Source organism: Kwoniella botswanensis, chromosome 3 (assembly GCF_036426115.1).
Source record: "Kwoniella botswanensis chromosome 3, complete sequence".
Lineage (NCBI taxonomy): Eukaryota > Fungi > Basidiomycota > Tremellomycetes > Tremellales > Cryptococcaceae > Kwoniella > Kwoniella botswanensis.
Genome location: NC_088601.1, coordinates 1,551,509 through 1,573,938, shown reverse-complemented (window position 1 = coordinate 1,573,938; position 22,430 = coordinate 1,551,509). Strand labels below are relative to the sequence as shown.

The 22,430-nt window shown below is 44.3% G+C and overlaps 8 protein-coding genes across 8 annotated transcripts; 3 read left to right on the top strand and 5 right to left on the bottom strand.

Moving 5' to 3' along the window:
- Positions 1–417: 417 nt before the first annotated feature.
- L199_008460 (uncharacterized protein) lies at positions 418–6,659 on the top strand (the record flags this gene model as incomplete). Its single annotated transcript, XM_064894140.1, has 6 exons — positions 418–834; positions 885–1,176; positions 1,234–5,565; positions 5,636–5,778; positions 5,857–6,313; positions 6,379–6,659. 6 exons carry the CDS (start codon positions 418–420, stop codon positions 6,657–6,659), a joined length of 5,922 nt encoding a protein of 1,973 aa, XP_064750212.1.
- A 561-nt stretch (positions 6,660–7,220) lies between these two features.
- On the top strand, positions 7,221–8,674 carry L199_008459 (uncharacterized protein; the record flags this gene model as incomplete). Its single annotated transcript, XM_064894139.1, has 5 exons — positions 7,221–7,293; positions 7,353–7,725; positions 7,789–7,892; positions 7,974–8,497; positions 8,564–8,674. 5 exons carry the CDS (start codon positions 7,221–7,223, stop codon positions 8,672–8,674), a joined length of 1,185 nt encoding a protein of 394 aa, XP_064750211.1.
- Positions 8,675–8,762: 88 nt separating this feature from the next.
- L199_008458 (FK506-binding protein 1) lies at positions 8,763–9,549 on the bottom strand (the record flags this gene model as incomplete). Its single annotated transcript, XM_064894138.1, has 6 exons — positions 8,763–8,791; positions 8,870–8,929; positions 9,010–9,092; positions 9,167–9,248; positions 9,402–9,462; positions 9,532–9,549. 6 exons carry the CDS (start codon positions 9,547–9,549, stop codon positions 8,763–8,765), a joined length of 333 nt encoding a protein of 110 aa, XP_064750210.1.
- A 779-nt stretch (positions 9,550–10,328) lies between these two features.
- L199_008457 (uncharacterized protein) lies at positions 10,329–11,391 on the bottom strand (the record flags this gene model as incomplete). Its single annotated transcript, XM_064894137.1, has 6 exons — positions 10,329–10,501; positions 10,678–10,737; positions 10,841–10,923; positions 11,026–11,107; positions 11,220–11,280; positions 11,374–11,391. The coding sequence occupies 6 exons, from the start codon at positions 11,389–11,391 to the stop codon at positions 10,329–10,331; spliced, it is 477 nt and encodes a 158-aa protein (XP_064750209.1).
- Positions 11,392–11,895: 504 nt separating this feature from the next.
- Positions 11,896–12,680, bottom strand: L199_008456 (FK506-binding protein 1; the record flags this gene model as incomplete). The annotated part of the gene is made up of 6 exons (XM_064894136.1): positions 11,896–11,918; positions 11,991–12,050; positions 12,115–12,197; positions 12,290–12,371; positions 12,446–12,506; positions 12,582–12,680. 6 exons carry the CDS (start codon positions 12,678–12,680, stop codon positions 11,896–11,898), a joined length of 408 nt encoding a protein of 135 aa, XP_064750208.1.
- Positions 12,681–12,988: 308 nt separating this feature from the next.
- On the bottom strand, positions 12,989–14,304 carry L199_008455 (uncharacterized protein; the record flags this gene model as incomplete). Its single annotated transcript, XM_064894135.1, has 5 exons — positions 12,989–13,022; positions 13,097–13,364; positions 13,479–13,575; positions 13,752–13,850; positions 14,023–14,304. The coding sequence occupies 5 exons, from the start codon at positions 14,302–14,304 to the stop codon at positions 12,989–12,991; spliced, it is 780 nt and encodes a 259-aa protein (XP_064750207.1).
- Positions 14,305–15,052: 748 nt separating this feature from the next.
- On the top strand, positions 15,053–16,270 carry L199_008454 (uncharacterized protein; the record flags this gene model as incomplete). The annotated part of the gene is made up of 1 exon (XM_064894134.1): positions 15,053–16,270. The coding sequence occupies one exon, from the start codon at positions 15,053–15,055 to the stop codon at positions 16,268–16,270; it is 1,218 nt and encodes a 405-aa protein (XP_064750206.1).
- A 736-nt stretch (positions 16,271–17,006) lies between these two features.
- On the bottom strand, positions 17,007–21,928 carry L199_008453 (uncharacterized protein; the record flags this gene model as incomplete). The annotated part of the gene is made up of 11 exons (XM_064894133.1): positions 17,007–17,073; positions 17,140–18,446; positions 18,504–19,430; positions 19,490–19,608; positions 19,671–19,727; positions 19,788–19,829; positions 19,892–20,058; positions 20,116–20,179; positions 20,248–20,766; positions 20,840–21,407; positions 21,464–21,928. The coding sequence occupies 11 exons, from the start codon at positions 21,926–21,928 to the stop codon at positions 17,007–17,009; spliced, it is 4,302 nt and encodes a 1,433-aa protein (XP_064750205.1).
- Positions 21,929–22,430: the final 502 nt, after the last annotated feature.

Genomic DNA, 22,430 nt, shown 5'->3' with positions numbered 1-22,430 from the left:
CATTCAGCATAGCAACAGCGGGTAAGTAAGAGGAGGTCGACTTACAAGAACTCAAGAGTGAACAGGTTGGAGTTAGCAAGCAATATCGAGGTAAGTCAAGCGTCTTCTACATATCTAATCGCTTCCGCCCGTCGATTTATGGAAATGGGAAGTCTGGCAAAGGCAGAGGGTCCGAGCTGTTCATCCACACATGCTATTTAATTGGCCCCTCTTCTTGAAACACTGCTTTATACCTGCTCGACATCTTCTTATTGATATTTTATCCTTCTTGCAGGCTATCTTTCTATTTTGAAGAGTGACAGCCAACGATACTACCGACATCGACCTCTGACCTGTATGTGAGGCCACTCTAACATATATGCTTCCTGCTGACAATCAACTGCTCTTCAGAGCGCTTAGCCTACGGGCATATTCATCATGGACGATCCATTCGCAGCTCCGCCCTTGGGTGGCAACCTCCCTCGCCAGCGATCTCGTCCCAATCTTGCCAACCCCATCCCTGCTCCTCCATCCTCACGATCAATCGCCTCAATGGCTCGAACACCCTCACCACAGAAGAAACGACAAGAAATGACCGGTCAAGCATTAAGGCTGCACTTGCAGTCTCTGCTTGAGCAGAAGTCAACCCAATTGCAGACGCTGGGTACGATGGGTCAAGAGATCTTGAAACAGCAACAGGATCTAGAAGAGAGAATAAGAGAATTTGAAGATGCCGATGAGAGCGATGAGGAGGAGATCAGGGAAGATATGAAAGAGAGGTTGAGGGACTTAGATCAAGCTATGAGGATGTGGGAAAATCAGAATGAAGATATGATGAGAGGTTTGGGTGGAAAAGTGAGTTACAAAACTTGTGGTGTTCAAATATCTTAGCTAACTTTGTACAGTCCTCGGATCCTCTTGAAGACCTTTCGCTTGCTGTACCCTCCCCTTCCAAAGGTTCCCAACCTAACGCTCCTAGTACTCTCACACGCCGTCAGAGGAACGCTCAGCATCGTACATTAGATATGGAATTCGCCACGGAGATTGGTCAGAATCTGCTAGTCGAAGTAAGAAGACTCCAAGCTTTGTTGAGTGAAAGGGATCGTGCGCTAGAGAAGTTCGCCGAAGAGAAGGAAAACTGGGAAGGAGAGAAGCAAAGTATTCTCAGTGCTGTTCGAGCAGCTGAAACTAGTGTTGGTGAGTCACCGTTAAGTCGATTCTGATGAGTATTTATGCTGATTATTTCATGCGAAGAACGGTATAAGGAGGAAAACTGGAATCTCGAAGTCAACTTGCAGGAATTACGATCATCCCTCGCGGAAGTGCAAGATCAATTCACCAAATCCAATGCTGAGACAACTCGACTTGCGAAGACTCTCGTCTCTGCTAGAGAAGCTGCTGAAGCATACAAGACTGATGCCGAAAAGAACGCTCAGTTGGTCGAAGAACTCAAAGTCAAACATGAGACCGATATGGCTCAAGCTAGAAAGACAACTGCCGGATTGCAAAGGGACAAGAGTGACCTTCTCACCGAGCTGAATGGCGAGAGGTTGCGACGAGTCAGTGCTGGTCGAGGTCGACTATCGAAGTCTATGAGCGCTAGTCCTGGTATGCTCGGTCCAAATGGTGTAGAAGATGATGATGAAGATGTCTTTGCTGCTGGAAGCAAAGGTAACACGAGTCCAACTAAACGTGGACCAGGTTTCGACGAACATGATCAAGCTCTCTCACCATCACAACTCTACGAGTCCGATTTCAATTCGCCAAATCCTACCCCTTCCAAACCCTTCCCTCGATCTCCACTTGGCGAGATGTACGTCAATGAGATTGACGAATTGCGAGACAACCTCGCTAAAGCTCAACGAGAAATCGAGATCCTCAGAGGTGAGAATGCAAGAAACAGATCAACCAGCGATCTTTCTTCCAAGAAAAGTGTCGATGAATTTGGAAGTCGAACACCAGGTGCAGATTGGGAAGATGATGAGGGAACCATAGGAGCCAGCGGAAGAGGAAGAGGGTCAATGCGAGGTAGAAGAGGCAGAGGAAGAGGTATCGCAGCTAGTATTGGTCGAAAACTTGGATTCAACCGATCTATCATCAGTACGCCAGGAGACAAGAGCTTCAACTCCACAAGCTCAGGTACCCCCGACCTTCTTCGAACTAGAGGTGTATCAGGTAGTCCCGCACCTTCCACTCCGGGTACGCCAGGTGGTGAAGCTCTTGGTCGAGTACTTGGTCAGAACAACAACTCTGTGGATACCTTCAACTCACCCAGTCTATCTAACCGATCATCAGACAGCATCGGCCAACAGACAAGCTTCATGGCTCCTGCCAGTGGTGCTTTGGCAGATGAGATCGGCACTCAAATCGTTTCATCATCTTCTGATTATGTCGATGTGGCTATCATGACGGATGATTGGGAACCGGAAAAGATCATCGTACCATCAACTAACATCGGTAGCCATGAAGATGCTTTACGTGCCCCACATATCATGACCACGGCAGCATCCAATGCGTCAATCGCTGAATGGGCTCTGCAGACCCCTAAACGAAATTCATTCGATGCAACATTACAAAATGAAGATGCTCCTTCCTCTTCCACTCCAGCTCAACAACAAGGCGATGCTACACCTACAAAGAGCACGGTTCCCTTACCTATGCCAAGTCGATTAGCGAATGTGTTTACACGATCTCATTCGGTGGCAGACTCCATCTCTACTATGACCGGAACAGATACCGAGGCAGATTATGAAGACGCCAGAGAAACAGTTGGAACTTTGACGCCTTCTCAAACTCATTCGGAATTACCGACTGATACAGAAGCTTATCAGACTGGACAAGAATGGCCCAACGAGTCTTCTGCTGATTCCGATTCTGATCGCGAAGACTCTAGGGAAAGAGATCATACGATGCGTGGACTCAAGTTATCTGGCGTTGGTACTGGTAGTGGTGGATGGACTGCCGCCAAACAAGCTCATAAAAATGCTTCAGCCAATAAGGAACGAGTCATCGAAGTCCCCGTCGAAAGGATTGTGGAAGTTGAAAAGATCGTTGAAGTACCGGTTGATCGAATTGTGGAGGTACCTGTAGAGAAGATAGTGGAAGTTGAGAAGATCATAGAGGTACCTGTTGAACGCATTGTGGAGGTTCAAAAGACAATCGAAGTGCCGGTCGAAGTTGAAAAGATCGTTGAGAAGATTGTTGAAGTTCCAGTGGAGAAGATCGTCGAAATTGAAAAACGAGTTGAAATACCCGTCGACAAGATCATCGAAGTGGAAAAGATAATCGAAGTTGAGAAAATCGTTGAAGTCCCTGTTGAAAAGATCGTCGAAGTAGAAAAGATCGTGGAGGTGGAGAAACGGGTTGAAGTACCCGTAGAAAAGATCGTGGAAGTTCAAGTCGAGAAGATCGTTGAGGTTCCAGTCGAAAAGATTGTTGAAGTAGAAAAACGGGTTGAAATCCCTGTTGAAAAGATTGTAGAAGTACCTGTTGAGAAGATAGTGGAGGTTGAGAAAGTGGTAGAGGTAGAAAAGATTGTGGAGATACCTAAGATAGTAGAAGTGGAGAAGATTGTGGAGAAGGAAATTCAGAAGATCGTCGAAGTGCCCGTAGAGAAGATCGTAGAGGTAATGGTAGAGAAGATTGTAGAGGTTGAGAAACCCGTTGATAGGATTGTGGAAGTCGAGAGAATTGTGGAGGTAACCAAGATCGAAGAGAAGATCGTTGAGGTTGAGAAACCTGTCGAAGTCGTCAAGGAAGTACAAGTTGAGAAGATAGTAGAGAAGACCGTCGAGGTTCCCAAGATCGTTGAGATTGAGAAGATTGTAGAGAAGATTGTGGAAGTGGAAAAGATCATTGAGAAGCCCGTTAATGTTGATGTGGAGAAGATCGTTGAGAGGGTTGTGGAGGTCGAGAAACCTGTCGAGAAGATAGTGGAAGTTCCTAAGATCGTGGAGGTCGAAAAGATTGTAGAGAAGATAGTGGAGGTGCCTAAGGAAGTGGAAGTTGTCAGGGAGGTTGAAGTAGAAAAGATAGTAGAGAGGATCGTGGAAGTGATCAAGGAGGTGGAAGTCGAAAAGAGGGTAGAAGTACCTGTGGAAATCGAGAAGATAGTGGAAAAGATTATCGAAGTGCCAGTCGAGGTAGAGAAGAGGATTGAGGTACCCGTGGAAGTGGAGAAGATCGTTGAGAAACGGGTAGAAGTACCTGTTGAGGTGGAAAAGATCGTGGAGAAGGTGGTAGAGAAGATTGTTGAGGTTCCTGTGGAAGTTGAAAAGGTTGTTGAGAAGATTATGGAAAGGACTGTAGAAGTCCCAGTCGAAGTCGAGAAGATCGTCGTAAAGGTAGTTGAGGTAGAGAAACGAGTAGAAGTACCAGTGGAGAAGATAGTAGAGGTTGAGCGAATCGTCGAGATACCGGTTGAGAGGATTGTCGAGGTCGAGAAGATCGTTGAGGTACCAGTGGAGAAGGTGGTCACCGTTACCAAGACCATCGAGGTTCCCATCGAAAAGATTGTCACCATCGAGAAGATCGTTGAGGTACCTGCTGTTCAACTCAGGGCCGATCAATCTGACTCAAGTATGCAGACTGAACCTCTTCCTTCAACACCTTCTTCTCCTCTTGCGCCACCCCCTGACATTTCGCTCTTCCGTGTCACCCCTGGTACCAATTACGATTTCCTCAAAGCTCCTCCTGCTCCTGGGTCTTTAGGTAAGAGAGGTAGTAGACGAGCTTCCAACGACCATCTCACTTCCGGCAACACTGATACTGGTCTTCCCCAATCTCGAGATCTCGCCTCACCTGCTAACATCGATGGCCTTCCACCTTCTTCACCTACTGGGTCAACAGCTCCTGATAGGACTAGACCTCCTACCATCTCTCTTCCCCCGCCACCTGACGTACCACCTCCCCCCAACACAGCGGTCAAGAAGATGTCTACTGGCCCACCTCCTCGACCTATGTCTCCTCCACCAGACGATTTCATGCAACGAGCTACCACGCCTACCCTGCAGATGAGTGTGAATCGACATGGTTCACGAACCGCACCTTCTTCCTCGGCGGCAGCCATGAGAGTTGCAGCAGGTGATATGCCACCTCCCTCATCTGCTCAACGACAGACATCCAGAGCAAGTTTCAAAGTACCTCATTCGGTACAATCAACACCTGTAAGAGGGGACAATGGCACCTGGCTGAAATCGAGGGAAAGCGTCAAGCGACGAGCAACTAAAGTGGTCTCTTCAAGTGGCTATGCATCGGCTTCTTCGAGTATATCAGGAATTGATCAAATCCCTAATATGCATGATAGGAACCCATCCATGTCTTCTTTCGATAGTTATGCTGGTACTGTCCCACACCAAACGGCTCAACAGCCTTCTCACGGCTCGACCGATCCAACTACCATTCACGCTATCACCCAGACTATGATTGGTGAATACTTGTACAAATATACAAGAAGAACTGTCGGTAGAGGTCAATCTTCGAATAGACACAAGAGATTCTTCTGGGTACATCCTTATACCAAAACTCTGTATTGGAGTTCGGAAGATCCTGGGTCTAGCAGAGTATCTGAATCGTCTGCTAAGTCTGGTAAGTCCCAATTTCAGCTACTCGTTTGCAACCGGACGTAGTGTAGCTGATGCGATGTTTGGGTGAACAGTATTCATATCGAGCGTTAGAGCGATTGAAGATCCGAATGTCCAACCTCCTGGCTTGTTCAATAAGAGTATTGTGGTTGCAACTCCTGGAAGAGAGATTCAGTTTACTGCTGAGAACAAGGAGAGACATGATCTATGGATGTCCGTGAGTGTCGCACAAAATACTTCCAGCTGCCGTATGTTTGAAGGGATATAGCTGATGAATCTTGTTATAAACCCACAGGCCCTTCAATTCCTCTTGCAACAACAGAATGCCTCATCTAGTACATCCCACCTAGCTGAATCAAGTATCAAGCACAACACCTCACGTACAGGTCTATCTTCAATCCCGGACGAACAGGGTCGTCTCACTACCTCGCACAATCCACCTAAATCACCCATGTCTCTCCGATCGTTCGGATCGGAAAGACAATCCCTTAACAACATCACTCCTCGAGCTGTGAGATCTACCAGTGCCATGTCAAATGTCCGACCTGGGACCTCCATGAGTAAAAGGGCTGGAACGGCCGCTCATGAGTATATGAGAAGACATGAGGTACCGTCTACGATCCACGGTGGACATCGGTACAAGGGGACATACAAAGGTGCTCCGATAGCTGATCCGGACGATTTCGATTTGGTCAGTAGAGATGATGGGGATGAGATGGATGAGAGTTTTGAGGGTTTGGAGAACGTCAGGGGTGAGTTTAAAATCTTTCTTCTCGCAGTGCTCTATAGTTTTGCAGTATACTAATGAATGTCTTAGCCTGCTGCGATGGTAAACATCTCGTAGGGGATCATCATCACCATCACGATCATCCGAATGTACCCAAGACACCCGCTCGATCTCAGACACCTTCCATCAGAGCGTGGTCGATGCGCTCATCAACGGCTCGAAGACCTTCGAACGCATCTTCAAGGAAACCGATAGGTAATATCCATACGGCCCTGGAGGGGGATAGGGAAAGTATCTTCTCGACTGTTAAGAAGAGGGACACGGAGAGGAGTAGAAGTAAGTCTGCTATGGGACATAGAGATAGATATTAGAAAGAAGTGAAAGAAGCGGGTAGAACTCCTCATTTTGGTATAATTCGCATTTACAGTATTATATTTACATCCTGATTTTCGGAATTCTGACTTAGTGCAATGATTTGTTTATACTTCTTCTCACGACTATGTTATATCGCGTATGAAGAACATTCACGTGTGATTCAGTCAATTACTCAAAAGCTCGTTGAGACTGCTCTTCGATCCAGTTCCGATCGAGTGAGCCAATCGATGTTTCAATATCGGCTACAGCTACTGGGGTTCTCCTGGAGACGTGATGAGGTAGAAGGGTGGTTTGCTTCGCGGACCATACAGTGACGGTTGTTCCAATGATTTTCCATCTTCGGAAATCTCAACCGTCCGACTGGTGGAGGAAATCTGCTGAGAAGGTTCAAATCCGGTCCGGCATCGAAGCATTTAAGCATTTAAGCGTTTAAGCATTCAACAGATCTGCACCTTGATTGTTCCCAATCGAAGGTTGCTTTGGCTCCCTTATATCACTCTAGAGTATACATCTCACAAATGGTTTGAGTCTCCTCGTGTGATTATAACACCTTCAATATGAGAGTCCAACCCAGAGCGAGACTTCAGCAAGCATTTACTCAGGAGGATTTGCACCTGTTCAGTCAAACGTGTATGTACATCTATCATGGTTATGATGATTGAGCTTTGGCTTATGTGTATTGTACGCAGGCAGTAAGACAACAGATCCATCAGATTATCCCCTATCTATCGGGATCTCCAAGAATGTAGTGGTGTACTCTGGAGATGTATTGCGGGAAAAATCGAGGCAATCCCATCAATCAAGGGAAGATGTGATGGATGAACTTCACAGATGTTTAGGTACAGGACCAGGTGTATTCGTTGTGAAAGGCTTTGAGAGGGATTTGGAAGTGATAGCGCGCACGAATGAGGTGTTCAAGAACATAATTGAAAGGGAGAAAGAACATGCAAAGGGGGATCATTTCGCTGCTGCTGGAACCAATGATAGGATTTGGAATTCATTTCAAAAACATGCTGTTGAAGATCCACAAAGCTTTGTTACTTATTATTCCAACGAGTTACTGTGAGCAAACTTGCACGTCCCCGTTGAACATTCTCAGAATGGGCAAGCTAATGAGACTCACAGAGCAATGGTATCGGAAGCTTGGCTGGGTCCAGGATATCAAGTTACCGCTCAAACAAATATCGTCAAGCCAGGAGGTCAACCCCAAAAGCCTCATCGAGATTATCGTATGTCTCGGGATTGACTTTCATCCAGCTGAACTACATCGGCTGTCGATGCTGGATGCTAAATTATTGTTTGTATGATAGATCTAGGGTTCCAATCAGAAGAGACCGCCTCCAAATTCCCCATCCCCACTCAAATTGCTTCAGCAATGCTAACCTTGCAAGGAGCAGTCGCGCATTCCTCGATGCCTCTAGACTCAGGTCCAACACAGCTACTCCCTTACTCTCAACAATTCGAACATGGTTATCTAGCTTATCGACATCCTGAGTTCGTCGATTTTTTCAATCAACACATGATTCAAAGCGAATTGGAAATTGGAGATGCGATTTTCTTCAATCCTGCATTGTTCCATGCTGCAGGTGAGAATCGCACAACCAACCTACATCGAATAGGTAATCTCCTTCAGATCTCGGCTTGTTGGTCCAAGCCTATGGAAACTATTGATTATCCCACTATACTACGTTCCACCTGGTGTCATGTGAAAAATTTTATCGACCATCTGGAAGGGGGTACAGAAAACCCTGTCGCGAAGGCTTTGCTACAAGCTATTTCCGATGGATATTCGTTCCCTACTAATCTTGATAAAGACCCTCCTCCTGCTAATAGTGTGAGTCAAGTCCGAAGTTATGTATTGTGAGGGAAAATGGAGCTGATGATATGCTTCGACAAATAGCATTGCCCTGAGACCCAATTGGATAGGATTACTGTAGGTGTCAAAGAGGGATGGACAATGGATACGTTAGAGAAGAATATCAAGCAATTGCAAGATAAGCGAATTGCCTGATGGACTGGCGGGAATGAGTATAAATATTCATGCATTCATACTGTAATGGCTCAGTGTATATGACCTTTCATATCCTTTGAAGAGGAAATTAGGCATCTTGAATTTGGAGTAGTTCGACTGACCCGTCGGCAATAAGTGGTCAGCGATATCCCACGTATACACAATACAGTATCGCTCGATTGCTAAACCACTCACCCTCGAATCTCAGAGTAGCGTTTCTGGGGATGACAGGTGGATGACCAGCTTCGCCGTATGCTAAGAGATAAAATACAGACGTTGTATCACAATCAATCTGCTAAACTATTTGTTGTGAATAATTGGCATACATAACTTACCATAATCAGGTGTACAGATCAAATTGGCTTTTTGACCTAAAGAAAGCTTCAATACGCCTTCATCCCATCCTCTGATGACTTGGCTGAATATAAATGGGAATAGTGTTAGTGTCTGATCCCTCCTGAGTCAGGAAATTGTAAAGAGATCTCAATTCACCCAACACCAATCATGCAAACGAAAGGTTGACCTCTATCTCTTGAAGAGTCGAACTTAGTTCCATCAGCTAGCGTACCGACGTCTGGCCAAAAGTAAGGATCGACATCAGCTTTGGAAGTAATGGGCTTTCAAATCTCAGAACTCTCTCATCATCGAAGGCGCACTTATGTCAATGGTGACTGAAAAGGATACGAGTTGATTACATGGAACTGGTGTGAGAGGAGATTAAACTTACAGTGGATAGCGACCATTTGTCGTTCTTTGGGGAAAGTCTTCCCGTCTCCTGGTGAGATGGGCTAATTGTACATCATCAATACACACTGACCTTATGTTTAGGCAAGAAGATGTTGAGTGTTTGTACTCACTTCAATAGTAACTCCCATTTCAGCTATGCTGTTTGGTGTGATGTATAATGATTATTTGCGATCAAGTCAATGATGGAAGTCTTGATTCTGTACCTGCACGAGCATACCTATATATCTATAGTAACCATTTCATAATAGCTACCAACATTGGTCTTTGGAGGTTACACGTCGATGGATTTGACAAAGAAAGGACACTCGATAAATCAAGCTGTGCAATGTGATGTAATGTTCAGCTTGGAATGTTGATTGACACAAGAAATTTCCCGTATGAAACGTTAGTACACACGCAGTATAACAATGGTGTAAGATATTGGTATACCTTTGGAAAAGTTTCCGTTACCCCTTGTTCGGCTGAATCCCTTTGAAAGGAGGCTACAGAGATACTTTGACAATGTATATCATTCCCATACGAGGAGATATATGGAATGTCCAATATTCCTGGTACGTGAGGGTGGTGAATATTGTTTACGTTACTGCATATCGTGTTATACCATGTTCATCACTCAGACGAATTGATATCCCAGAAGAAATGGGTAGAAAGAACACATAAAATGGCTGCAAGTAGCTGCTCGAATCAGGAAATATAGAATTAATCAGGCGAATTCAGCTCCCTTCCGGCAAAATACTTTTGTGGAAACATTCATTCAAAAAGAAATGAGGCATTCGCCTTGTAACGATACTCTTCGATGCAATTTTTTTTTGTCAGCTTAAAATATGAAATAACAAAACCTCCTTAATCTAATCTGGATCGTAAAGTCGAGTGTACCATATTTTCCCTTGTATATCCAGATCCAAGTCTAATTATTGTGCTGTTTACCAAACTTTTCGAGCGCTTGAAATACTTTCCCCTGGTGTCTTGGTCTAGGCTGCGATTGAACACTCAACGGATGTGCAGGTTGAGCTTGTTGAGCTTGTTGCGGTTTTGGTTTTTGGTCGTGGTGAGAATGAGGTTGAATATCAAGGATCTCAACTACGTATTTCACGAGATACAGCCCAGAATCAGCTGAATGGAAATACAGATACTCGGAGTATCATCAAGATGAGAATGAGCATCATATGATTCTTTCGGAACAATGCAAAGATGGGAGTTATATCTCATAGGAGTAACTGTTGAAATATATTTGACTCGTTTGACGTTTGGCTTACCTTCGAATCTCAATGTAGCATTTGGAGGAATGATGCCACCCATACCTCTGGGTCCATATGCTATTGAAGCCATCATCCCATCTCGTGGTCATCTTATGATACCAACACCTCTGACTTCTTTTGGAAGCGAATTCGATTGGATCGGTCAGGAATGGGTACCCACCGTAATCAGGTGGACAAGTCAGGATCGCTTTTTGACCTAACGAAAGTCTAGGGATACCTTCATCCCATCCTTTGATCACTTGGCTAACGACAGATAATCGAGGTTAGTTGATCCAATGTTTGAATTCTAAAATTCGATTCTGCCCTGGTTTGAGAAATGTGAAGATGATACCATAGAGAACTCACCCTACTCCGATTACGCATGTGAAAGGCGTTCCTTTGTCTCTTGAAGAGTCGAAGACCTTTCCATTCGCCAAAGTTCCAACATCTATAAAAGTATTTCATATGTAAAAATAGTCAATAAATCAGGCAAAATATGGGCTGGCGCTTACGGAGATACTGCATTAATATATATAATGATCAGCGGATCATCGACTCACAATGCATCGTGACTTGTTGACCAGGTTGAGCGAACGTCTTCCCATCACCAGGTGTGATGGTCTATATATAGGACACGAGTGAGTGAGAAAATCGTCGTTGATTATTTGATAGATCTTGAAACGGATGTTAGCGACAGCGGCCAGCTCAACTTACCTCGATAGTAATTCCCATTTTGTCTACTACGAGTATTGATTACTGATTATTGATTCAGTGCAGAAATACTGAGTGAATGGGAAAGAAAGTTCTAATCACTTTAGGTTTTAAGTTCACAATGTTATAGTGAAAAGCATATTCATAAAGACAGTTAGTCATCGACAAAGAAAGGAGGACATAACCAAAACTGATGTTTCCTACAGTCGTAAATTAGCACTGCAATAGTCAATCTCCATTACACTGCCGTTAGATTATCACAGTTTATCCCTTTCACGATACCATTTCGTCAAAAGGTTCATGTTCCCCTTCGACTTGATGTACAATGGTCAGTATGCTGTGCTAGTTCCTACGTTGGTTTCCCTTTGTTATGTTAGTGAGTAGTTAGCATACGACAATTGTGAATTTATGCTTCCACCACCTATACATGCTTTGTTATCATTTTTATTTTTACTTTGATTCTTCACACGATACACCTTTTTATTCCTATTTCTACTCTACCTTGTTCTACTGTCGTCAACGCATTTAGTTGACTTTGAGGAGTTCGACTACAAAATCATACCATCATCAGCATCACACCTTACAGCAATCACACGGATAGTAACAAAGTCTCAACTTACCCTCGAATTTGAGGGTGGAGTTGGCAGGGATGACTGGAGGGAAACCTCTAGCACCGTAGGCTATAAAACATAACACAGGGCGATCAGCATTGACTGGAAAACATCAACTGCTTCTTGTACTTACCGTAGTCGGGGGTACAGGTCAAGATGGCTTTTTGACCGACAGAGAGTTGAGGAACACCTTCATCCCAACCCTTGATGACTTGACTGCGGGTGGAATGTCGAAATTTATTAGGTAAGCTCAGTTGATCAACGTAGAGGCAGCTGAAAGCATGAGATGAGATGAGTAGTTGACTCACCCTTGGCCGATTCGGCAGACGAAAGGTGATCCTCTGTCTCTTGAGGAATCGAATTTGGATCCATCAAGGAGGGTACCAACGTCTACGAACGCAAAACAGATCAGCTTTGAATGCTACGTGGGAGCGCGCGAGGCGGTATTCATACGGGATACTCACAGTGGATGGTAACTTGGTCACCAGGCTTAGGGAAGGTCTTTCCATCACCTTGAGAGAGAGTCTACGGAGAGGACAAAAACCACACATAAATTAGCCAAAAGGTTACATGGCGTACATTCCTTTGAGATAGGCTTACTTCAACGGTAACACCCATTTTGATAGCTGTAGAAGAAAAGTTTCTGTATTGGTTTATACGTAAGGTTCTAGTTGAAGTTGATAAAAGGGATCTGAACATTTGTTGTATCGGATACCTTTGTGAAGGGAAGGAAGCTAAGAGTAGATGGATGCACAAAGCAGGTCATAGAAGAAGCGGAGGCTTCCAGTGACGATGCGATGGCAGTGAGATGAACGTGGAGTGACGAGGTGGAGGCGGAGTTATCATCCAGGGGAATGTGGCACTCGGCCTGTACTCGTCCTTATGGTACAGTGACTGTAATACATGAGAAGAACTCCGGACGATGCATTCCATATACAAAGTACGACGGTGCATCGATACCCAAAAGACAAGTTTCTACGATAGATATTCAAGTAATATACCTTTCCCTAACCTCGTCCAACGAATGGCATACCCGAAGCACTAACCGTTCATCCACAAATAATCAGCTATCAATTACCCTGTCTACTCTTTTCAGTCCAGGAGACTGAACTTACATAATCTCCAGACTGAGAATGTCAACTTCCTTTCCTAAACCAGCGATAAACCCAACGGTCTTAGCTACATTTTCGACACTCATCATGGGTTCTTTCTTTATCGACCCGTCGGCCTGTAATGATCCTGCTGAAACGTAAGATCCCATAGCGGTAGAGGCGTTTCCGATATCTATCTGCGAACAGGTGATGTTGTATTTACGTCCGTCCAACGATGTGGAACGGGTCAAACCGGTTATAGCGTGTTTGGAGATGGTGTAGGAGGTGTTATCTAATTGTTCAGGTCAAGGTCAATATGGTTATAACAACGCGGTCGAAGTGTAGATCCTGATCCATAAATGACTCGTTACGTCCTTGCATTTACGAGAAGAAGCGAGAGACTTACTAGGTCTAGGAGCCGTGGCTGAGATACTACCGTTGTTGATGATTCGTCCACCTTGGGGTGACTGCGATTTCATGATGTTGAACGCGAGCTTGGTGAACTGGGGAGTGATGAATTCAATCAGCACTAATTCGGTACCTAATACCAATAGATTCTTCTCTCGTCGGGGTAATTGTCTGTGTGATATAGTGTTTATCGTGACTGGATTGGCCCTGCTTCCTCGCATGAAGTGTATAGGCACCAGAGTGACGTCTCGAAAAAAACACTCCCACTCACCAAGACAGCCGACATGATATTAATATCCAACACTTGTCTGAACAAGCTCATATCTTGATCTTCGAATTCTCCATCTGATTTGTAGTTGACACCGGCATTCTATTGCGGTTGAACACGAGAATAGAATATTTCCACAACGGTCGTTAAGGGAGTATCGGCGTATGTCGACAAATAAGACAGGGCGAGTGAAAGGAATACGAATTTATAGTATAATCAGCTTCGGTTTCCAGGAAGCAACTCATCCCATGGAAAGGGAGTCATACCAACTCACGTTGAATATCAGATCCAACCTTCCATACTTCTCTTTAATAGTCTTTTCCAAAGCGTTTACAAATTCCTCATTTGTCGCATCTCCAGCAGCGATCTCGACTATCGTACCGGGTCTTAATAGTTTACCTGTCGCTTCCAACTCGGATTGTCTTCTTCCTACCAGTATTAATACCAGTTGTTCTGGGTGGGAATCCGATGGGAAGATGTTTGATAAGTGGATAGAGGTTGATCGACCTATTCCGGCTGATGCGCCTGTTACGAGGATGACTCGTTGGGATGACATCTTTTCAGTGAATTGATGTAGACGGTATCTGTCAATGGGAGCGAGTGATATGTTGATATAGTCAGTAGTACAGTATATGATTTAGGTAGACGTTATTTTGTTCATCCCCTTGTCTCTATCTAAGTGACATTCCTCCCTCCCACTTGATCAGATGGCTATCAACGGAAGATACGGTCCGAACATCCTCTTTTATCAGCTCCTCTCTCACTCCTCTTCCTCACCCCATGGGGCTAAATCTTGTACAACACAGGACCAAAAACAATGCCACATCATCTTGTCTTTGGCATGGCATTCGGTGTTATACGGCAATTCGACATGAGCGGTGGCGCCTGATTTTGCACGGGTTGAACATTGATCTGCTCGTGCCTGGGAGGATGTGTTGATCGTGTTGTTTACTTTATGCACCATGCGCTGTCCACGTGCACTTGCTCATTCTGTTCGCCCCTGTGTGACCTGTGACTTTGCAGAGGGAGGAGGGAGTGTGAATTTCAATGTTGGATGTGTTGGTGTTTCATTTAGATGACATGTTACATCTCAATCAAAGTCAATAATCCACATCTGCGTCTGGCAAGGAAAGGAAAGGAGAGGCTGAAGTCTTGTTGACCTCTCTCTATCACTGTATGATTGTACATCTCTTGAATCTTGAAAATCAAATCAACCAGTAACGATACAGTCTCCATCGCTCAACCTCGACGTCTTGGTGCATCCATCATCCTCTTGACTTTACCACTCGTTACCATCCGCAATCATGCCAATTACCAAGAAAAGGGGCACTCTATTTGCCATCTATGCAGATACACCCGAACGACCATCTTCATCGACCTCATCATCCTCGTCTTCACTATCAACCAAAATCAACAACCAACCGAAATCACCCTCAAAGAAATCGTCTTCTTCATCGTTATCAAGTAACGGGACGAGGAAGGCTTTAGGAACATTACAGCCCAAAGCCTTAGATCGACCAACTACATTAAGAGGCTCAAATGGCAAAGATAAGAACAAGACTAAATCCGAATCAACAGTAAAATCAAAATTAGTAAACACCGATCCTGTCGGAGATGTGCCCATCAAACAAACGAAATCCACTTCTGATATCCCACTCAAATCCAAATCCACTGCTACTCAAAATCAACCCCGTACTAAATCATCTATAAATGTATTCAACGATGAAAACTCCATATCCACTTCCACATCTACCTCCAAGCGAACCAAGCCTCTATCTGGTCCTTCATCTCCCAAGACACGTAAATCCGCACCTACCCCTCTAGCTCCTTCTCAACCTATCAAACGATCTCGAGACCTACTCTCCCCTTTACCTATCATCGCTCCTCCCACATCTATCAAAGCGAGCTCGAGTTCGGGAAATGCGGCAATAGCAAGGGTTAATGATCCCTCTGAATCTCCAGCAAAGAGGAATCGAATTGCCCTAGAAACCACTTCGACGTCTACTAGTACACCAGTAAGAGTGGGACGTAAAGATAAGGAAACTGAAATGGAAGATAAGGAGAATATACCGGTTGGTATGGGATACTCGCCTATAACAAGTGATTCGCCAGCATCAAGGACCCGATCTAAAATACGTGCATTAACTTTATCTTCCACTTCAGGTGGAAGTCCACTTCGAGCCGAAAGGACGACGACGGTCAGAAAAGTAAAGAGGGTAGAAAGACTCATAGGTGATGGAAGAGGTACGTTAACACTTAAGAAGGGAAGGGAATTATCGGATTTGGTTAATGCCGAAGGGGAAAATGCAAGTTTGGAAAAGGCAATCAAATTTATAAAACCATCTCCTACCAAGAAAGGGGTCGAGGTAGAAGTGCAGATGTTGGGAGATGTGAGTGAGGCTTATGGAGCTGATAGAGGGGTTGAACCTGAGGGTTTCAAAACTCAACGAGTGAGTACTGGAATCGATGGATCGGTGGGAGGGAATGTTTCAACTGATCTTGTTTCGATTGGATTGTCGTAGCGATAAGAGTTTCAAATGAAAGAATGACAATTACGATTTTGATACCGATACTTGACGGGTAATTTGATGATCCACAGTTTATCCAACATCATTATTTACATTCAATTATATACATATACACATATTATACCAGGTTGTCAGGTTTATCATATCCCATACCATACGTCCGCACGTTCTTTTAACGATCATCGAGTAATTTTTATTCTTGAACGAAATAGCAAATGAAGATCATCCTTTTTCCAAAGATATATACCCTAACATAACATCCCCTTCCTTCCTCAAACGAAGATATATCTAGTAGTCTACCTATCCAACTTATTAATGATTCTTCATGTCTTTATGCAATATACATATTCATGTCATTCCCATTCTCTGTCGCCTGCATCCGCACAAAGTCAAAAAAAAAAGAGGAATCATAATAATAATTCATAATTCATCGTCATAGAAAAGATCGTTATGGATATGGGTAAGAAAAGGTATATAGTGATAATTTATGCAAGGTTATTAAATTGTCTAGTTTAATACAAAATTATAATTTATGAGCTAATCAAGTCTATTTAACATCAAAATGTATAAGTGAGATCAAGTGAGAAGCAAAGTAAAGCCAAAAAGGAAGAAAGTAACTTCCTACGATGTCCATGCCCATGTCCGTGATGTATAAGGCAGTAAGACATATTTCCGAGATCTATCTCTATTATCTATTTTATCTTACCAGATCCGACGGTGTATTTTCCAATCAAACGTATACAGCACCAGCGAAGATCGCAGGTCTATGATCTGATCTACCTTCCAGCAATCTCATCCTACATCCATACCGGTCATCAGCAAAACGGTGTCTTCTTAATATGGAAGTGGATAGGTTGACTTACCCAACATCATCAATCGTTCCATAATGTAAACACCTCACTTCACCTTTCTTCCACCGTTTCTCGACGGGCGATTCAATCGTCAACGTAATTTCGTTTGGTTGATGTGGGTTATTTGATGAAGAGCGATGTAACCAACTCGGTAAATCTTTGAGGAACCTTATGAATCCATTCTTGTCACTTTCCCTCTCTCTTCCTCCTCCTTCCACGCCACTTGTCGACGATGCAGCGGTGGAAGCAGAGGGTTGGGTGGAAGTGTGTATAGTTGTCGTCCGATGTATCTGATTCTCGTTATCATTGTGACTCGAAGAGGAAGATGGATGTTTGAGATTTCTAAGGGGTTTATGATCATTTACTGTAGTGGTCGTAGGCGAAGCATTCGATATCGTTCGTATTCGTTTATCATTATCGAATATCCTCAAAGATGATTTCCTATCTTTATCTGGACTCGATAGGTTATTGTCAACAATTCCGTTGTTATGTCCATCACTCATTCGACCTTTTCTCTGATCCACATTCTTATGAGAGTTGATGCCCTCGATTCCAATCGAATCGGAATTACTTCGTTTTCTTTCGCCTCTAGCGTTATCTGACGATTTCAACCTATCGACGGTAGGTGATATTGGTGAGTCGAAAATGATCTTATTCCTATTACCGTTGTGTGCTTTTTCAGGTGTACTTGACATGATTCCATGTGCGTTTGAAGTCGAAGCGGAAGGTAAAACACCCGAAGCTGAAGCTGGTCGATCAGTCAACTTTGGTCTTGATTCACCGGGTGCAGATCCGGATCTGATCATCCCTATCCCTAGGGAAGGTATGAGCCTCGTTGGACTTCTGGTGGGTGGTGCGGAGCTGTTGATAAAGAACCGATGGTGATCATGTGTACCTTCTTTCGCAGGCGATGATGCTGAAGATGACCTTAGAGGGGACGCCTTCCGAGGTAAGGGTATTAACCCTTCTCCTGTATTTTCGGCACTCAGTGGTGAAAGAGTAGGTGAATCGGGCGGTGAAGCCACGAACGAAACACTGTTGTCGGCTGAAGGTGAATAATCTGTGATTCGAGGAGGAGTGGAACCTCCATCAGGTGAAGCTGAACTTCGTATCCGTAGATTTAGTCGATCAGCGGGTCCAGGATCCATAGACGTCGTACGGCCCATCTGTAATTTGAGATGTCCACCGAGGTTGGAGAGTACATTGGACAATCGATGGAATGATGTATGTGAATCGATCTGAAGCTCGACAGATTGGGGCGGTGACTCTTCGTCCTTGAGATCAGGTGTGATATGTGCCTTCCAGAGAACACGATCGCACTTTTACACAGAATTAGCATATTGACTCCGCTTGACGGACAAAAGAATCCTACTCACCCAACTAGGAACTCTCTGTTTCTTCGAGGTATCATAAACACCTTCTCTCCTATCCACTTCATCGATCACTTCCTCCTCATCTTCATCCTCCGGGGCATTAACGTCTTTAACCGATTTATTCGACATGGTTCGTTTCATTATGCTTAATCTTCTAGTAAAGACTGGTGGTCTATCTTTATCTTTTGGTGGTGATGACGAATATCCACTATCTGACCTATTTGCGTAGTTGGGCGGAACCAATCCATTAGATGCGGGAGACGATTTTTGTCCGTGGTGGTCTTCGTTGGATCCTTCAAATCTCGATGAAGTCGATACCCTTCTATCCCCATCTGACCCAGTGGGAGTCGATGGTCGATCGGTGTCAGGTTGAGAGACGAAACTCGAGATCGATGTTCGTCTTGAATCGTCCATATACTGCTCCTCGTGATGATCTCGCCTCCTCCGGACGGATATTTTCCTCCTGACGCTAGTACGTTTACCAAGTCGTCTACCAGGCGAAGGAGTCAAGATCCCATCCATTTTCACTAATCCTAGGAAATGCCTAGTCTTCTCCTTCAGGGCGACTTCGAACGGTCGATGTTGATGATTCTTATATGTCATAGGCATATCATCCGATTCATCATCAACATCCGTTCCGGCACCAGAAGTGTATCGGCTCGATTCGAACGACCTTCTGGAGAAATCCCCTTCAGTCATCTCGTCATCGCTTGCACCAGCTCGTTTCAATTGCTGGTTGGCGAATGACTGATCTGGATCATCCCCATCCGCATCAACTTCTTCGATCGCGTCTCCTTCGGGGACGTAAGATAGATTCTTCGATACATTGACACTACTGCTCATATCGAACGATGCGGCGGATGCAGACGATTTACGTCTTTTCAGAGTTTTCCGAATTTCTCGGTTTGTAGCTCGAACACTCTTCCATACCTACAACAGCAAGTCGTTAGTGGACGCAAATGACGATTTCAAGTCCCATTCCAGCTCACATCGTATTTGAATGTACAGGGGAAATCAATTGGACCTTCCTCAAATCCCGGAAAGGGGTTGAGGTTTGGATCCTTCATAGCTAGCTTGAGCTGATCCCACATGAGCAGTTCGGAGTATTCTGCGCGACACGACATGAGTCAGCTGATCCAATTGACTTTTAGGCAAAGGTTATCAGCTCACTCTTCTGTTCGATGAGCCAATCTGCATGTAGCCGAGATAGCTCGAGACGGAAATTCACTAGTATTCCTCTTATCAGCTTGTCGCCATAACGAAACCTGGTATGTAAGCTGTACTTACAATCTCCGCACCAGAATACCGTATCAAAGCGATCCGTTATATCTATCAGAGCAATGTCAGCTGGAACATTTACTTAGTCTTTCAGCAAATCGACGCTAGCTCACCTTCGGCACCTGCTCTCGGATCATCTTTCGGTAAAAAGCAATCCAGCCTTAATTCCGATTTGATTTTGGCTATATTTGATAATCGAGCGTGCATTCGACCAGTATGAGCAGCAAGATGCGAGTTGACAAAGAGGAAACGATGATCGGCAAGTTTCAAACTTATTCCGCTGTTCAATGAGATGTAAGCTGATTTCCCAAGACCCTATGCTGAGTAAATAGCTTACATTCCACCTTTGTTTCCTACTCTACCTCCAGCCAGACCAGCAGTCACCAGATCTTTGTCAAGTCCTGCAATCCAAAAGTTATGATCAACCCAGCTTTATGTTTCGAGAGACCCAGCAAAATTTGCGACTCACCCTGAATGAGATGTTCACAACCTTTATACACATACACACTCAGATACATCCCTAGCAATCTCTCTTTTACCACATGCACATAACTTCCATTTCCCTGATTCGTCGACTGTATTTCATCATTCGGTATTATGATATCCGGTCTTTGGATTTTTGGCTTTGCATTTTCATTTTGTGGTGGAGAAGCATTGGAACCTTTCCGTATATTCTCTGCGACAGACTCATCCATATCGCTAGTCGATGAAGATGCAGATGAAGATTCGAAAGATGATCTAGATCTTGCTAAGGGTGAAGGCGATAATTGTAAATTCGGAGTGTTGAGGATAGGTCTAGAGGGAATAGTTATTGGAGTAGTTATCGGAGTGATGGGTGCAGAGGCCGAACGAAGTAATGAGGGATGAGCAGGGAACGCGGAAGGTGGTGGATGAGGTAGGAAAGGTGTATCTCTAGGTACGGGTGAGGTAGAGTTGTACGATGTAGGTGCTGGTTCTGCAGTACGTGCGTTGGGTCCACAGAAATAGTCTGGTCAAGCCAAGGAAAGACGTGAAACGTAAGTAGAAATTTTGATTGAAGAGGATGGTATATCGTAACTCACCATCTAGCATCTGACTCCACCCTTTAGCAGCTGGTTGGCCCCTATGTAAAAACGGTGTATGAGGGGTCATGGGTGAGTTCGCTCTAGATCGCTGATCAGATGAATCTTTCGGAGTATCATCATCGCTCGAATCGTCCTGATCCGCTGATCTAGTTCCACCATCATCCCTATCCACATCAAGAGTATCTTTCTTAAGCTTGAGATCGGGTCTCGCTTTCTCTTTGGTTTTCAATTTCTCCTTATCCTCTGGCTTTTCTTCAGTTTTGTTCTTATCAGTCTCAACCTCCTTATCTTCCTTATCTTTCTCTCTTTCCTTGTCTTTCTCCTTTTCCTTCTCTTTTTCTTTGGCAATGTCCTTTTCTTTCCTATGCCTCAACGTAACTCCTTTTACCAGACCACCTCCCAGCCCTCTTGGTGCACCACTCAATGTTGGGCATTCTTGGCCTGCTACCACCACTACATGATACGGATGGGCATTTTCCACTGGCAGTTTAGGTATTTCATCGGTAGGAGTTTCAGGTTGGTAGGGTGGTATCTGACCAAATAACACCGAAAGATCGCCTTTTGGCTATAACAAGATATCGAGTCAATATTAAGTAAATTATCGGAAGACATAGTACTCACCAATGCATCGCCCATGTTCCAGGTTACCATCAATACCTTTATCGCATCTCTCTGCTTCGTCTTGGGTGTAGTCATACTTTGAGCTATCCCATTCTGATTACTATTGTTGTCATTACTATGTTCGATATCTAAAGGATAAGTTTTTGACTTGATGAATTCATGACTATGTATGTCATCTTGATGCCGATTCTGATTGTTGATATCGATATTCAATTGTGATTCTGTGACTTCCCCAGAATGAGATATACGAGAATCACGGCGGGATTGAGGATCAGGGCTTCTAGGTGAAGAAGGTCCCGCTTCTATCTCTATTTCTTTTTCGGTTATAGGATGTGAAGAAGAGAACAAAGCATGTAAACGATTTTTAACCCTTGATGATGTTTCGTGATCCTCTGATGGAGGTGTTGGTGTAGAGGATGGGGAGGAATCAGAATTACGGCGAAGTAGGTGGAATCGTCGAGGCATTTTGGGTTTGAGCTGGTGGCAATTGTAGGTGTCAACAAACAGCAGCAGAAAGTCATCATTGATAATACAGTCCCATATGAGCGAATGATACGGAATACATACCTAGAGAACCTGCAGATGATCTATTTTTAGCAGATAACAATTGAAGATAGCCCTCCCGTCATCCAGCCCAGCCTGAACAACAACAACAGACCCGACCCACACTCAAAGAGCGTTTTCGAGGTGGAAATCTCCTTTGATCCCCTCACTGAAGAATGAGGTGTTGGTCGTTATCGCATAGCCAAACTTATTCGTGGATACCTGATTTTGAGAGGTAAAGACAAGTCACTGAAGTGATATTGATGGTGAAAGAGTGTATATATGTGAATGTAAGAGTAAACAAAAACAAAGGTTGGACTCATGCTGGGACTGAATGGCAGTAATTGATGATGAAACCTTTGTTTGGCCCAAGTTGTCTGTGGGGAAGCGGGGTAGTACAGATGGTAATGAACGATTACAAAAC